Here is an 18299-nt window from a genome sequence, read left to right as displayed (position 1 = left end):
TTTATTTATAGGAAATGAATTAAATGGCATTTTAAAAATTTAAAACATAATTATTTTAAAAATGATAATCAAGAAGATTATTCAGAGTAAGATGGGAGTAGACAGTTCACCTCTTCAGAGACCAAACTTTTCCTAAAATATTATTTCAAAAATAAAATGTACTGAAAGCATCTCTGGTTTTTAGATATAAGGGGAATATGTCAAAGCAATTTTATATACCCGGTGATTTGAAATTTCACTCTTAACATCTTATTGCAAAACAGGATAAATTCTATATTTTAGAATGTCTTCTAGGTGTGTACTTTCACCTTTTTTTCCCCTAGATTAAATATTTCTAATTCTTACATCTTCCCTCAGTCCTCTGGCTGAGTCTTTGACCTTTATCATAAAAATACATGTATTTGCCCTCAGCTTTTTGATTAAGTGAGCAGTCAGACTTCTCTAAGTGGTTTTCCTTCTACTGTAAACAAGTCAAAACCTGTCACTGTTAATGTCAAAAGAAGTTACAATGGCATTCATCAAATTTTGGATATAACTTGGGAATAATTTTTTTAATATTTGTAAGTACTGAAATACATTAAAACATCTTGAGCATATTATAGATTGATATCTTAAAATATTAAAGACATAATGGGAAGTACATTTGATTTGCTAATTTCTTCTTTTAATAGTCGTAATGTTTATATAACTCTCAGAACTTAAACTGAAATTTTTGAGTAATTAGAGAAAAGGGAAGACAGCTGAGTGATTTTGCATACCCAGAATCACAATTCCCACGGTGGTCTGGACCATTTAAGGCAGGAGTTAAGAGGCATCATATGTTGATACATTTTCTTTTAACTAGAGTCCTTATAGATTTCCTTAGTTTCCTACCTAATATGTTTTGTCAGTTATATTCTAGCCAAGATAAATATCTGTCTGAGCATTAGACTTATGATAATTTTTGCTACCATCCATCCGAGTGGTTTTAAAGATTCTCACCTTTTTTTTTTAATCTTGGGTCTGTAACCTATCCATCATTTCTCCATGGGGCCATCTAAGTCATTACTTTGTTATATAAATATAAATCTTGGTTTTTATATCATGAAGAATTTTAAATTCTAAATAACAGAGCCATCACCTTTTGTGTGTGTGTGTGTGTGTGTGTGTGTGTGTGTGTGTGAACAATAGTTTCCTGAGACCTTAATTCCAGACAAATTCTTACCAGGGATAGGAACTTTTTATGGTGGTCCACCACTTGACCATAATATAAAGACAGTTTGCACTTCACTTGATTTACTCACATTAAAATTGCCTCATTTTTGACATCTTTTAAGTTGGGGAAATTTCATTATTTCACATTTTGCTTATGAACTTATAAATTTCAGGCTATTTTTAGTCAATGTGCATAAAATGTTATTGCACTTTAAAAATATTCAAAAGCAATCTTAGCTAATACTGTGTGCTTCCTGTGAAGCACATAGGAAGTTCGGTGCACTTTATTTAATATATTAACTCATTTAGTCTTCACAACAAAATTTTTGGTTTAAGTCGCTACTGCTCTCAACCTAATTCTAATTTTACGGTGAGACAACTGAGTCCACAGAAAGTAACTTGCTCGAGATTAATAAGTAAAATGATTGTATTTTTTAAAATAAACTATTTTTAGAACAGTTTAAGATTTATAGAAAATTTACAAAGATAGTACAATGAGTTCCTATATACCCCATACCCATTTCCCCTTATTTTTTATATCACATTAATATGGTATGGTATGGTCCTATTACTTAGTCAATGTTGATACATTATCTTTTAACTAAAGTCCATATAGATTTCCTTAGTTTCCTATCTAATGCCCTTTTTCGGTTTCAGGATCTTTTCCCAGATACCACCAATATATTAAGTCACAATGTCTCCTTTGGCTCCTCTTAGTTGTGATAGTTTGGCAGACTTTTCTTGTTTTTGATGACCATGGCAGTTTTGGGAGTACTGGTCAGGTGTATTGTAGAATGTCTTACTCAATTGGGATTTGTCTGATGGTTTTCTCATGATTAGACTGGGGTTATGGGTTCTGGCTAGGAGTACCACAGAAATAAAGTATCATTTTCTTCACATCTTATCAGGAATACATACTATTAACTTGATTTATCACTGTAGATACTGACCTTGATCACTTGGAAATAGATGCTTTTCTGTATTTTTTAACCAAATGTACTATTACTTACATACTAGCAGTCATTTCTCTGTGACTGTTCACTAATCATAGGGTTCAACTTGGATTAACATATACCTCATTATTCATTCTAACCAGTTTCACCTTCTTTCCCCAACTAATTCTCTTCACCTGCCTCTTGGGAATGTGAAGCCTGACTGGGTTACAGGTAGTCTTTTGTCTCAGCCACAGCTCTTATCCATACCCTTTGACCCATTTTACTGATTGCTTTCCTATCTTTCAACTCTAGATATCCTGAACTCTTCTATTCCTTAATCAACTGATTTGCTGCTCTTGGCCTCATCCTGAAGGCATTTAGGTCCTCTTCTCCCAACAACGGTTATGTTCATAATGTCACCTTTCTTCAAAGGCTATCTCTTTCTTGGCCTTTTATGTTGACTCTGGATCTCATTGTTTGATCCAGTCTATTAATTTTGGTTCAGTCTTAAATTTAAATTCTTTACATTTTCACATGAAAATAAAATTTGTCTCTAGAAGTAGTAAAGTTCAACTATAATAGCTCTTGTATCTGGGAAGGATATATTGCCTTGTGTTTGTGCTCCCATCATACCACAGACTCTCATGAGAATTTGATGTAAGCTATGTTACCTCTTCCTAGAAAATATTCTGTGTGTATTAAATATTTGGTACATAGCTTATGAACCCTCTGAAGCCTATTTGCTTGTCGTATCAATCATACTCAGTTTTAGGTAACTGAAATTGATTGGATGACTTAAAAGCAATAGAAAAGTATTCAGGTCATATTAATTCCCAGAATTACTGGGAAAGCTGTGAAGATTCAGATTTAGAAAAGGATAGGCACTATAGTTGCACAATTGGCCTTTCTAATTTTGTTGTTGTTGTTCCAGGAATTGAACCCAGTGGTACTTAACCACTGAGCCACATCCCCAGCCCTTTTTATATTTTGAGACAGGGTCTTGCTAAGTTGCTGAGACTGACCTTGAACTTGCAGTCCTCCTGCCTCTGCCTCCAGAGCCACTGGGATAGCAGGTGTGTGCCACCATGCCCAGTCCTAACTCTAAATTTTAAAGCAGAAGAACCTGACTATACCACTTATTGTTCACATTTTATTTTCCTGTGCTCCATTTGGAACTGAATAATGAGACTTTACATTTTTAGAATCAGATATATTAGGCATGAAAATAATGCTGCACCTGTGCATGTTATTTAAATTTAGGAAGTATATTAGGGCATAGGCTAAGGTGGTGTAACAGAGATTCAGAAAAACAGACTTAAATAAGATGGAAGTTCAGTCTCCTGACAGGTGACCAAGTGACCAGGGCAGATAGTAACTCTACCTCATAAATTCAGAGATGCATATTCCTTTTGTTTCTCTATCGTAAGGTGTCATCCTGTCTGTGTAGTCAAAGCTTACCTAGCCCCGCTCTGCATTTCAGCCTGTATATTAAACAAGTAATACAGACTGCATATATTAGTACTAATTGCATTCCACTTATGAAAATGTAGATGGCCACAGCTAGTTAAAATGTAGTCCTACCTGGATAACCATGTGTCCAGATAACTCATTATTAGGTGGAAATAAAGAATGGATTTGAGGTTATAATCAGCAATACCCAAAAGTAAAAATAAATAGAACTCTTTACAGTTCTTTGGATCTCATTTTCTAAGTGATTTTCCCCATTTTACATAATATATTTTTAATTAAAAAATCATGGGAATGAGAAAGACAGTAGAATGAATCAGACATAACTTTCCAATGTTCATATATGAATACATGACTAGTGTAACTTCACATCATGCACAACCACAAGACTTGGAAGTTATACTCCATGTATGTATAATGTCAAAATACTTTCTACTGCCATCTATAGCTAAAAAGAACAAATAAAAACATATATTAAAAAAAGTCATCAGAAAATAAGTAAAAGTGGAAAAATAAAATTCATTTATTGCCCATTACCCCAAAATAATAATTTAGGGAAGGGTCCTTTTAGTATATATTTATACATGTATAGTAATAGTCTGTATTTTAAAAATAAAAATCTCAATTTTATTGTACATATGGGTTTATAACTTACTTCTTTACCCTAGTGTAGATTTTTAAATTGTAAGTATTTTGATTTCAAAAAGCAAGCCCAAATCAAATTGACTTAAGCAAAAGCTGGAGGTTTTTTGTTCACATTAGTAAATAAAAAGCCAAGGACAGAGTCTACCTATAGACATGACTGGATTCAGATACTTAAATAGCACCAGCAACCTGTTTTCTCCCTCTGTAGATTCTGTTTTTATTTGTGATGGCATTATCTTAGGTAGACTGTCAGCGTGATAGCAAAAAAGCCACTAGTAGCTCTAAGTTTGCTTTTTATGAACTTAAAACCTCAATAGAAAGAGAAAACTCTCAGAGTGCCAACAAGCATCGTGAATTGACTCAGTCTGGCCTTGTTTGGATCCTGTGCCCACCAGAACCAACCATTGCCAGGAGGTATAATATTATTGACCAGGTCTCAGTTGCTGGGTCACCTCTGCCCAAGCCATGTGAACTGAGGTAAGAAATGTGTGATTTCCCAAAAGGTACATACAGGTGGGTTCTGTTACCAGAAGGAATCCCAGATAGGCAGAAACAGTTTTGCCACTGAAACAGCTTTCCATGTTGTTAAATGTCTTTTATCTTTATAAATGGCTGCACCATGAAGTATTTTTGTTTAACCAATGTTTAGATTGTTCCAATATTTTCTTCTTAGAAACACCTGTGATAGTGCTGGGGTTGTAGCTCATTGGTAGAGCCCTCACCTAGCACGTGTGGGGCACTGGGTTCTATCCTCAGCACCACAAACAAGTAAAAATAAATAAAATAAAGGTATTGTGTTCATCTACAACTAGGAAAAAAGAAAAAGAAAACCTGTGATAAATCTTCCCTGTTGCTAGACCTCTCTATATATAGATGATTATTTCCTCTGGACAGAGTTCCAGGGATACACATGTTTTTATTGTCTTGATTTTGTATTTTCAAGTCCTTTCAGGAAGATTACTCCTCTTTCCATTCTCACCACCATTGTATGAAAGTACTCATTGGCCTGCCTGCTTTACAGTGATTTATCACCTACGAAAATTTGATTGTTAGAAACACTTAACTCTTCAACAGATATCCTGGCCATGGTGCTAGCAGGGAGGAAAACAAATAAACACCTTAAATTCTCAAATCCAAACATGTTTATCTTCAGAAGGGAAGGGATGAAGGGATCAAACCCAGGTCCTTACACATGCTAAGTACTTATTCTACATCACCAAACCTTGATGAAACTGTTTTTCTTTAGCTCTTGTCATTTCCCTGTGTAACTGGCTTGTCCTCTCCTTGGAGGGGACCACCTCCTTAATGAGGACAACCCCAATTCCTCTTCTAAACTGCCTCACCCATCTAAACTCTTAGACATATTGCAAATTTTACTGCTGTTTGTTGTCTTTCCAAACACTAATCCATATGGCTCTTTCCCTGCTGTGCATTCCTGTAGCAATTTAGACACCTGGGGGATGAGATGATCAATTAGAGTAATGGTTAGAAATTCTATTTTTATTTTTATCTAATTTGATAATATAAATAGTAATTGTACAATGGTGTCTGTTTCTTTTATAAATAAGTAAATATCTATATTTGAGTACAAGCTTAAAAGTATACCAGAAAGGTATGCATCAAACAATTTAGAGACTGCTAGCCTATATTGAGCAATTTACATTTTAATTTTATATTTATGGTTTTAAATATTTATAAAAGATGCCAAAAATTTTTTGATACAGTAATTGCACCTACACAAAAACGTAAATTTCTAATTGCCATAAGCTAAGATGCAGGTAGTTAGGAGTAAATCACTTACCTAGGGAGTAAGCCAAACAGACCATTTGGAATTTCAGTGCACTTTTTTTTCCTGCTCAGAATCGTATGTAATGTAGTTCTTGTGAAGTAATTGTTAAAACTTCATTGGAAAAATTACTCCTTTAGGAAATTCTAATGCAAATTCTTTTGATAGGATGCAAAGAAACCTAGTAGTTTTTAACAGGAAAAAAAAAAAAAAAAAAAGCAACAAGACCAGACCTGGTGGTATATACCTTTTAATTCCAGCCACTTGGGAGGCAGGAAGATGGCAAGCTTGAGGCCAGCCTGGGCAATTTAGCAAGACCCTGTCTCAAAATAAAAAATTAAAAAGAGGGATGGACTAGGGTATATAGCCCAGTGGGAGAGCGCTTGCCTGGCATGCACAAAACCCTAAGTTGAATCCTAAGTACAGGCTCAGGAGGTTGTGGGGGGACCTGATAATATTAGAGATCATTTATTTTTACCTTCTTTTCTTTTTATTTCTTTCTTTTCTTTTTTTTTCTTTGTGTGTGTGTGTGACTGAGGGTTGAACCCAGGGACACTCAACCATTGAGCTACATCCCCAACCTCTTTTTAAAACTTCATTTTGAAACAAGTTCTCATTAAGTTAACCAGGCTGGTCTCAAACTTGTGATCCTCCTGTCTCAACCTCCTAAGTATCTGGGATGATAGGCATGTACCACTGCGCCCAGTTCTGGGGATCAATTTTTTTAAAGCCAACAAAACAAATAACATCATATAAAGATAAGAGTCTGAAATTAATAGTGGACATCTGTCATCTGTCATATCATGGTTGCTCATTCTCTTATAAATAGCCTTCCTTTCCAGAGGACATTCCCTCATTATTGTCCTGCCTCCCCAGTAAAAATCAAGAACTCAAAAAAAAAAAAAAAGAAAAAAGAAAAAAGTCTGAAATTATAGGCCTTTCCATTGACCATTGAAAAGCAAGCATCTACTAACAGTAGCTTACTTTGTGCACTTACTATGTGATAGAGCTATACATGAATTATTTCATTTAATAATCCTCTCATGAGGGATACCCTAAAAGAAATACTACGTATTACTTATTCCTGTTCTGTTGAAGAAGGTAAGTGTTTAAATTCTTTAGAGAAGTTGAATAACTTGTCCAGTGATACATAATGAGTGACAGAGTAAGGGGTGAACCTAGGTCTGTAAGACTCTAGGGCAACATCGTACAGTAGAACTTTATGCATTGATGAGAATGTTCCATGTCTTTGTAATCCAGTTTGGTAGCCTCTAGTCCCAAGGGACTATTGAGTATTTAAAACATGGCTATTCTAAGTAAAGAAGTGAATTTTTAATTTTATTAGACTAATATTTGTTAATAATTAAAATAGACCCATGGGCTAGTAGCTGCTGAATTGGACAGCACAGCTCTAGAACCTTCTTAAAATGCTCTTAATTACTCACCAATACCTCTCCAATCCAACCCTCCAAAATAAAGCATATAGAGCAAGAAGGAGTGAGGAAGTATTCATATTGTCAGTTACACAGAACCAGAGTATTAAAAGCAATTTGATTACCTGGGGATATGGATGTGATCTCTATCATGAAAATCTGAGACTCTTTGCTCTCTTATTCCTAGCTAAGAAGCAGTCACAGGGTGATAAACTTTGGTCTAAAATCCTTAATTCCCATGTCTTTTTTTTCACCCCTTTTGAATTACCATTTATATCATATAATCATTCTCCCTTTATACTCTTAGTTCTTGCGCTCACTGCATTAAAGGTAAGCAAGAATTCCCATTCCTTTCTGAGCATTTTAACCAGCTCACAGTACTTCCTCATCCTGACTTTGTAACCTGTTTCTCCAGTGTTTGTGGTTGGTCATTTTGGCCATTTGAGGCCTCAAATTTTCTCATCTACAAAATAAGGTAGTTGGAGTAAATGAGTAGGTTTCTTCTAATTGTAAAATTCTGAATGTGATTGTTTTAATGCTTATAACTTAATGTCCTATAGTTGTATGATTGTTCAGTCAATTCTTTTTTTTTTTAAGTAAATTTTTGTGTTAAAATTCTATGTACAAAGTCCCAAATGTCTTTCTAAAAAATAAACAAATATTGCTAGAAAGCTCTGTAGCTCTTCAAGTCTACTGAATAGCTCTGTTTATCCTCCTTTTTGCTCATTTTTGTGAACAATGGCTTCACTTTTCAATAGGATACAAATCAGAAGCCCGCACTTCTTCTGACCCTCTTTTGAAGCCTTGGAAGTGATTACTATATTCAGAAACCTCAGTGAATTGATTGTCACATTTAAATAACATGGTCATTTAACATGTGATGGCAGTCAAAGACTTGACAGCAAATAAAGAAGTTTGAAATGTTATTTTAGACACATAGGTTGTTTTTTGTTAATGTTTATGTGTATAAGCAGTTAAAATGTTTTATCTATATGTTCATTTTGGAAAGAAAAAAAATTCCATTAAATTCTACTAATTCATTTAAAATGTTTTACTCAAGGAATTTCAGTTTGCATAATATTTGAAGTAAAGTATCCATTATATAAATCAGTAACTTGAACTGTATGTTCATCACATGCTAATTTTTGTAACATAACCACTTCTTGACTAAATTGTACACCAGTGAAATTTGGCCTGTGATAGATGTTAGGATCACGTGTAGGACTTCTGAAAAATGCAATGTTTAAGTCTGATCTCAAACCCTATGACAGTCTCAGGAGTGGGGGGGAAGGCCTTGAATGCAAATGTTCCTCAGGTTATCCTGATTTCTCTCAGGTTCTAAATAAAAATGCTCTGAAAATTCTCGACAAGAAAATAATTGTTCTGTTTATTGATTGGGCTTATACCAACATCAGATTTAGCCTGAAATAACTTAGGATAGCATTATAAAGTTTTGTTAGTCTTTCAAAATTTAGCATCAATTGGTATTTATATTTGGTTGATAGCAATTCACTCAAAAAACATTCACCTAACTCATTGCTTAGTCATTACTGATAACATGAAATATAAGAAATGTAATGTAAAATATAGGAACCCTAATAAAGAAGTACCTGATTTATTTACTTGACTTAGTGATTAAAATAATTTTGACTTACAAAAATTAAAAATTATAATTTTATCTCATTCTGAGATTAATATCTAAGAGCTATTTGTTAGTATTTTGACAATATAAAACTTCATTTTATTGAAAAATGTTTTAAATCTTCAAATTATTATTAACAGAACACCATTATTTATTTTTTCCATAGACTTTAAAGTAACTCTACTTTTCATTTATATAAATAACCTGTAATTCTACTTTCTTCATTCCAATTTTATAATGATGATCTTAAATAGAAATTTGAGTATATACTTTACTGGATCATACCAATAATGTTCATAATATATAATACATCTCTTCTAGATCATATGTATTATCCTCTAAGGGTCTGCACTCATGTGCAGAGGATCAAATCCAGGGCCTCACACATGCTAAGCACATACTCTACCACTGAACTACAACCCCAGTACCCCAAGAGCATTTTTATTGTCTGTACTTACATGGCACTAAAAATGCATTGCACTGGGAGGATTTAGGTGGGGATGTTTATTAGGGTACTGTAAACTTCAGGAATTGATAAATCTCAGTCCAGTGTTTTGTGAATGTAATCTGAATGTTCTTGCTTGAGTGGCCTTTCATTTATTTGACCTCTTCTTTTATCTAAGTCCTCAGTCTTCTCTGTTCAACTTGTGGATAGGGAAAATATAGGAAAGCCATATCTGCTCTCAGCCACTTTAGCTAAGGTGAACTATGTAAGATAACAGTTTATTTCTATCATAAAACAACCTTATCTCCCAAAGAGGCTGCAAAATATTGTCTAGCTAGATTCTCAGAAGAAAAAGAAAAGGATTTAAGTAAACACAAAGAAGGCTTTGCAACAACCTTTTCTCTGCCATGAAAAACTGTAACTTTTGACAAGGCACTCATTTTCCTTCAGTTCTCTTCACTTTAGAAAGTAAGAGATCCAATGACTTTTTCTTTTTTGATGACATTATTAAACCCTTCTATTAAGAAAATTCTCTTAAAATATGGTGGGCCTTGATATTCAATAGAATATTCAATAAAATATTCATCAGAATTACGATTTTTTTAAGATCTGATCAGAAATGAGAATTAAATTTTGGCATAGTCAGTGGCTTTTAGTTAACTGCATAACCAACAGATATTGATGACTTGATTTAAATGATTCTGGAGAGTGGATGTTGATGGAGCATGTGGACTCAGATTTCCTTTCTAGTCCTAAACAGTTCACTACCCCTCAGTAAATCTGATAAAAACAGAACTCATACTTCTTCAAACTATAGTTTGGAAATTTCAAATCATTTTTTAGAGATGTGGATTCAGGCCTTCTGTTTATTTTAATCTAATGCAACTTATTTAATATACATTTATAGGTTACCTGGGCTTTCAAGGACTGTCAGAGAATAAAAGGAATTATTTATAACAACTTTTTTATGATCATTTATTTTATAAATTAATTGTAGAATATAATCCCTTTTTTAAAAAAGATGACTTGGATTTATATTCTAAAACAGTTTGCCTTTTTGCCTTCAAAGATAGGAATAGAGTGATCACTTACATCTTTAAATATAATGTTAGGAGACCCAGCTATCAATATGAATATATCATGAACTCTTGTTCAGCAGAGATGTCAGGTTTATAAAAATGAGACCTCAAAAATAGGCATACCTGTAATCCTGATAACTTGGGTGGCTGAGGCAGGAGGATCAAGAGTTCGAAGCCAGCCTCGGCAAAAGCATTGCACTGAGCAACTCAGTGAGACCCTGTCTAATTAAAATACAAAATAGGGCTGGGTATGTAGTTGAGTGCCCCTGAGTTCAATCCCCAGTACAAAAATAAATGAATGAATGAGTGAATGAATGAATGAATAAAAATGTGCATTTTCTTTCTTTTCAGGACTTCTAATAGTAGTCAGACATTATCATCCTGCCATACTATGGAGCCATGTTCATCAGATGAATTTTTTCAAGCCCTTAATCATGCTGAGCAAACATTTAAAAAAATGGAAAACTATTTGAGACATAAACAGTTATGTGATGTAATTTTAGTTGCTGGTGATCGCAGAATTCCAGCTCACAGGTAATTGTTTTCTAATTTCTATGTTTGAAATATTTCCCAGATAATTTTGTTATGTATGGTAAGATAAAATACTCCATTTGACCATTATGCTTTTGAAAAGGGGTAGATCTCATGGGACTTCCACAAAGAAAACAGGGCGTATGAAATTATTATACACTGAATGATCCTAAAAGCCTCAATTGTCCCTTTTTAGAAGCATGAAGCAAAACACTCTGGCCTTAGACAATTTAATATTGTTTGGTATAGATTTCAGCTACTACGAATATCTTTCTTCCACATTGTACCTATTAAGTACTTTAAGTAAACTCAGTGGAAATTAGAGTATGGGTAGTTAGGGAGAAAAAAAGCTGGTGGAATAGAGTTGCTAAAAGTCTTAGCATTTGTTAGGGTTTTTTGATTGTTTGGATGACTTTGTTTTAGTTTTTGTTTGTTTGTTTGTTTTGTTTTGTTTTTTTTGTTTTATTTTGTGTTGTTTTGTTTTGGTTTGGTTTGGTTTTTTGGTTTTTTGTGGTGTTGTGGGTTGAACCCAGGGTCTCATGCATACTAAGCATGTGCTCTACCATGGAGCTACATACCTGGTCCCCTAACAATTTTTTAAAAACGAGGTGTATCCTAACTTCTGTTTGCTGATCTCTAGGAAATATGAAAAGCACTTCTGGGGGGGGGGGAAGCCATTAACATAAATGATAAATGATTTTCTTCTGATAATTTCATATGCATTCAATTGTTTATTGTTAATCACCACTGTGATCCCAAAGGATTTTTTTTTATGCCCTTCAAAACTAATTAACACTCTGTTTCAACGAGTTTTTTTTTTAAATCTTCCAAAGTGGAGCTAAAACATTAGAAAGAATGGGCTTGGTCTTATAGTTGTCAATTAGCATACATTTATTGAGATAGTTCTGTTTACTAGTGACAGAGCATCCATATTATAAGCATGAGTTTATGCTCATATTAAAGATATTTCAATCTGATTTCATGGAGGTATCTCAAAGTCTGTAGTATTTCCAGAACTGAACACATTGCTAGATTACCTGCCATACTTGTATAAGCTGTCTCACTTAAGGACTCATACAGGAGCCTCCTAACTGGTGTCTCCGCTTAAAACCTTTACCCTACATTGTGATCCTTTAAAATGGAACTCAGATCCAGTCACTCCTCTGATCTAACCTCTCAATGACTCATGTCTCCAAGTGTGAAAGCCAAAGTACACTCAGTGACTAGTGTGACCCAGCCTGCCACTTCCTCTCTAAGGTTCTGTCCCACTGCTCTCCTTGCTTCTCTGCATGAACCACACAGACCACTCTGTAATTTCTTATATGTGCCAGAAATGCTGCTTCTGCCTTTGGACTTTTGTGTTGGTTGCTCTTGCCCAAATGCTGTTCACAGATACTATGTGACTAAGTTTCTTATTAGGTTATTTTCAAAAATGATAAACACAAAGTACTTCCTCAAAGTCTTTGCCCAAATATTACCTTCCAGTGAGATCACCTGTTAAACTTAACATACATTATCCATCCGTCTTTACACTACATCCCCCCACCATAGCACTTATCACCTTTTAGTTTACTATCACATATACTGCTACTGTTCATTATTTGTCTCCCTTACTTCTAAAAGGTAAGACCACATAGAGAAAAGTCTGTTTTCTATCTAGTATATTGTGTTATCTGAAATATCTAGAAGAGTACCCATTACTTGTTAGGTGCATGAAAGTTCTGTTCAGTGAATGAATGAATGAATGAATGAATGAATGAATAGGTAGTTAGAAAGAATCAACATGGCCTGTGAATATTTGAAAAGATCGGTACCAATTAGTAGTTAGGTGAATGAAAATTAAAACAGCAAGATACAGTTAACATGGTGCAGATGACCAAAAATTTTAACATCTGATGGTGTTATAGAGAAACATTGGCTCTTATACAATAATGGTGGAGGTCTAAATTGGGACAGTACCTTAGAGAGGCATTTGGTAAACCTTATAACTCAGCAGGGTCATTTCTAAGGAGGCAGAAGAGTGGAGAGTTTCATCAATAATTTGTATCATCATTTTACTCCTTTAAAAAAGTGAATAAAGGGCCAGGTACAGTGGCACATGCTTGTAATCCCAGCAGCTCAGGAAACTGAGGCAGGAGGGTTGAGAGTTCAAAACCAGCTTCAGCAACTTAGCAAGACCTTGCCTTAAAATAAAATAAAAAGAAGACTTGGGATGTGGCTCAGTGGTTAAGCACCCCTGGGTTCAACACTTGGTACCAAAAATTAAAAAGAATAAAGGGGCTAGAGATGTGGCTCAGTGGTAGAGAGCTTGCCTAGCCAGTGCAAGGCTCTGGGTTTGGTCCCCAGAACGGCAAAAAACAAAATAAATAAATAAATAATGTAAATCTGTGTAAGCATGCTCACATAGAAATATCTTCAAGACATAATCAAGTGAAAAAATGCATATTTCAAAAATACATATATTTGGAACTACTTTTATTTTTATTGACTGTCAGAATTTTGCTGAGTCCAGCTACTCAGGAGACTGAGGTAGGAGGATCACAAGATCAAGACCAGCTTGGGCAACTTTGCAAGACCCTGTCTTATAATAAAATTTTAAAATGGCACTTGCCAACCCCCAGAACCATCAACAACAACAACAAAAAATTTCACAGAAGTAGGCCATATGTTATTATGTCTTTATGGCAAAATACTATAGTTTCATAGTATTATACAAATATTATAATAAAATAGATATGATGTGCTATGATAATAAAAATATTATAAAAGTTAAAAATAACTTGCTAAAACTCTTTTTAAATGTTTCCCGTATATTCACTACTTCTACCATTAAATTTTTTTAAAGATAGTTTAGGTTATTTTCAAAAATGATAAACAGTAACCTTTAAATTTTTTCTTTTTTATATATAGTTGATTTAATGCTGTGGGCTTGTAGCTTGTTTTCTAGGTGTTATAAAGTTATATTTGAGTGGTAAAGCAAGTAAATCATTTACCTCAGCAGAAAATTTTAGTAATGGTAATTTATTATTCAAAGGAAGGAAGTAGAGCATAAAGCAATTTGTCAAACTTAAAATGCATTACCCAGTACCAAGTACTTTTTATGTGTAACAAATTTTTTGAAAAAGATGATAAAGTATTTATTAAAGAATATCAACTTTAATATGCTCATTGATTTTTTTTTCTAATGTATTCTCAGATTGGTGCTCTCCTCTGTCTCAGATTATTTTGCTGCCATGTTTACTAATGATGTCAGAGAAGCAAGACAAGAAGAAATAAAAATGGAAGGTGTAGAACCAAACTCATTGTGGTCCTTGATTCAGTATGCATATACAGGTAATAAGTCTGAAAATATAAATAAAACCTCTTTAATTTATGTTATATTATTAGATTCCAAACTTCCAATCTTAATAAAGTATGCCTAGCTAACAGTTAATTCTGCTATTGTCATTACCACCCTAGGTGATACCTCAAATAGGTTAAAATCTCCATATTAAAACCTTCAAAGTAGTTATCATAATGAAGCTTTTGAACAGTATTTTAAAATATTAATATAATAATTAGATGAATTATGTAATTAGAGAAAATTTTGCATTTAAAATTGGAGAGTTATATAGAATTGATAAGTTACAAATGCATCATTTTAAAAATTCTGAAAATAAGACATTAGTTTTTATTTTTTAATAGAGGTCACAAAGAGCTAATAATTTTCGCCCACATTCAGTACTTTTTTTTTAATGTCTTAAACTTTCTAGTTCTATAATACATGTAATGAGCTCTTATTTAGAAATATTATTGTTAACATCAGTTATTTTATAAAATAAGATTCATGTATTTCCCTAGTTAATGGAATTTCTTTTTATCATTAAGGCCGCCTTGAATTAAAAGAAGATAATATTGAATGCCTGTTATCTACAGCTTGCCTTCTTCAGCTTTCACAGGTTGTGGAAGCATGCTGTAAGTTTTTAATGAAACAGCTTCACCCATCCAACTGTCTTGGAATTCGTTCTTTTGCTGATGCCCAGGGTTGTACAGATTTGCATAAAGTGGCTCACAATTACACTATGGTATGTATTCGAAAAGCAGGCAGGCATATCCTCTCTGCCTTATTCCTTATTGTTGAAGGTTTATCTGCATGTTGCTGTTTTCATATTGGCTTTTCATGGGTCTTAAGTTTCAGGTTTGGTCTAGCATGTCATAAATTCATTGAGTTTTGAGGGGAAAACACCAAGTAATATTTTTGGATGGAGGACTCAGGCCCTAAGTTATTATAGTCACTAAGGAGCAGAGTAGTATCCTAGTTCTATTTCATTCAATATTTTCAGACCTGCTGCTTTTTAGAGCAGGACTTCCCCAAACATTTTACTTTACAGCACATGGATGATTTTCAGAAATGTCCACATATTCACTGATGGAAATTAGTGATAATGGTTATAATGTATTGGTACTGATATAAATGATAAGAAGATGAATGGGACATTTTTAAAGAATGAATCTGATTACGTTCATTTATTTATTTTTGGTACTGGGATTAAACCCACAGGTGCTTGACCACTGAGCTATATACCCAGCCCTTTTCATTTTTTTATTTTGAGACAGGATCTCACTAAGTTATTTACAGCCTCACAAAGTTGCTGAGGCTGACTTGAACTTGGGATTCTCCTGCCTCAGCCTCCCAAGCTGCTGGAATTACAGGCATACACCACTGTACGCAACTAACAAGAAGTGTTTACAGACTTGATTTAAATGCTTCAATTAGAGCAACTGACTTCTAAGAGAAGAAATAATGTGAATATTCACATACATGTATGCAGCTAGCCATATTACTAATTTTATCAGCATTTAGGAAATGCTATTTTGTCTACCCTCCCCTCCACCCTCCATGCTTCCATTGAGTTGGTTTGTTTGTGTAGAGATTGACAGTGCTTTAGGAAGCTCCCATTAGAAATACAGAGATTTGGAGAAGTAAGAATAGGTGATTTATTTATAACCTATTGAGAAGATTCAATCTATCTACTTCATAAGTTTGATAAGAGCATTAAATGTTAATAGAATTTCAACACTCAAAACTAGTGATTAGTCAGGTGTGGTGGTGCACACCTGTAATCCCAGCTGCTGGGGAAGCTGAGGAGGAGGCTCGAGAGTTCAAAGCCAGCGTCAGCAAAAGCAAGGTGCCAAGCAACTTAGTGAGATCCTGTCTCTGAATAAAATACAAAATAGAACTAGAGACATGACTCAATGGTGGAATGCCCCTGAGTTCAATCCCCGCTACCCCTCCCCCCACAAAAAAAAAAATCTAGTGATTGGCCCATCATCTCCCCAGTCAGAAAAAGGTGCCATCATCATATGGTCATCATCATCATCATATAGGTTTATTCTGTTTAACACAGTAGGGGTTAATGTGAGGAAACGAAAGCTTTCATAGAAAACCGCAGTGTTTATGATTGGTTTTTCTCCCTGTGGTTGTAATCACTTCTCAGGAATGTTTCTTGTTTATGATCATCACAGGTAAAAAAAATAAAAGATTGCACAATGGGACAATAATATACAGACTTAGCATGGTATTAGGCTAATGTTTTTTAAATTAAATCCTTTGAAAAATTTCCTGCTCAGTCTTTATCCTTCTTTGTAGATTTCTCATTTTAACCTTACACCTGCAGTTTCAAATAACTTTTGTGACAGGATGAATGTAAATAAATAAAATAGAACTGAATTTTTTCTTCCTAATAAGTTTATAATTTAGTATCTCTTTCCTAGGAAGAGTTTTATTCACATGAAAACATTTGTATGCATTTAGGTCACTCCTGTTGTTTACAGTAGAGGTATGATTGCTGCTTTAAGGCTTAAACATAAATTAAACTTGAATTAGCTAGATATTTTTAAAATTTTTATAGTCGGTTACTTGTGGTAAATTTTTTTTCTCAAGGTCATTATTTAATATTACTTAGTTTCAGCAGAGACTTGAAATGGAATTTTAATAACAATAAATAACTTAGAGGCAGATTGTCTGGATTGTTGCTATGGGAACTGAATAAAAATGTATAGTAAAATTCAATCTTCAATTTAAATAAATCCCTCAGTAATTTTATTTGCTTAAAAACTATTCCAAAGGGGGAAAGAACATAATGCTAACAACTGTTTGGTAGCATGATATTTGTATCATAAAATGGATTTAAAATATGAAGTAAGCATAATGTGTGCCAGTGAGTTCAGCCAGTAAGTGATAGGTGGGCTGGGGATGCTCCCTGGTGTGGCACAGGGTCAAGGAGAAAAGGATGAACAGCTCCTTCTCAGGATCCTGGCCTGGAAACACTTGTTCTGCTTCTGAGTTCCATTAAGTAGGACCTGGAGCAGGCCATTTAATGTCTAGAAAAAGTTTAACTGGTTATTTCATTACAACTATTTAGTATCATTATGGATTTAGAAACAAATGTCAGTATTTAATTTTAAAATATTAAATTTTGTTTCTCAACCTATAAAACATAAAAACATTGAATTCTGCTGAAAGAGCCGCTTCAAAACCAAATTTATACTTTTGAAAAGCACTTCGTTAAAACTTGAGTTCAGTAGCATTTCATAATTTGATTAAAAAACTCAGTTTTCACTTAATATAAATGATACAAAAATGGAATTGGCAGTATTCTGAAATATATGCCTGAACAGTTTATCAAATCCTTATGTAATAGTCTTTTTCTTACTAATAAAATATAATTAATGCCATTCGAAAATATAACAATAGTTATACTAGTGTTATATAAATATGTTCATTATACTATATACCACACCTTTAAACAACTAAAAATGTATATTACTCTGATATGTTCAGAAACTCACCTAATATTACATAATTAATATTCTTACAGGTAGCTGTGTTATCCTTGTCCTTGAAATTTTTATTGCCTATTTATTAATCCATTGAGTTACAATCTCCTATAGTTGGACAGTTAGGCTATTTCCTATAGTTTTCTATTACCAATAATAATATAAAGAAGCATTGCTAGATATTCAGCTTTGTTTTCCACTTACAAAGTATTTATTAAGAATTAATCCACAAGTGGAATAACTGGCTTGAAAATTTTAGCATTTTTGTAGCTCTTGCTGTGTGCTACAAAATCATTTTACAATGTCAGTATACAGTTGAGTAA

The 18299-nt window shown here is 33.7% G+C and overlaps 1 protein-coding gene across 4 annotated transcripts in view; it reads left to right on the top strand.

The window, feature by feature from the left end:
* Klhl5 (kelch like family member 5) overlaps nucleotides 1–18299 on the top strand; it is a 64312-nt gene that overhangs the window by 17177 nt on the left and 28836 nt on the right. For all 4 annotated transcript variants that reach the window (XM_047566578.1, XM_047566579.1, XM_047566577.1 and 1 more), the window contains 3 exons: nucleotides 10978–11160; nucleotides 14354–14490; nucleotides 15025–15221. In XM_047566578.1, coding sequence (XP_047422534.1) covers nucleotides 10978–11160; nucleotides 14354–14490; nucleotides 15025–15221 — 517 coding nt within the window. The remainder of the gene's footprint in view (nucleotides 1–10977; nucleotides 11161–14353; nucleotides 14491–15024; nucleotides 15222–18299) is intronic.

The sequence above is a fragment of the Sciurus carolinensis genome, chromosome 10 (genome assembly GCF_902686445.1).
Source record: "Sciurus carolinensis chromosome 10, mSciCar1.2, whole genome shotgun sequence".
NCBI classification, from domain to species: Eukaryota; Metazoa; Chordata; class Mammalia; order Rodentia; family Sciuridae; genus Sciurus; species Sciurus carolinensis.
This window is presented reverse-complemented; position numbering and strand designations above follow the sequence as displayed.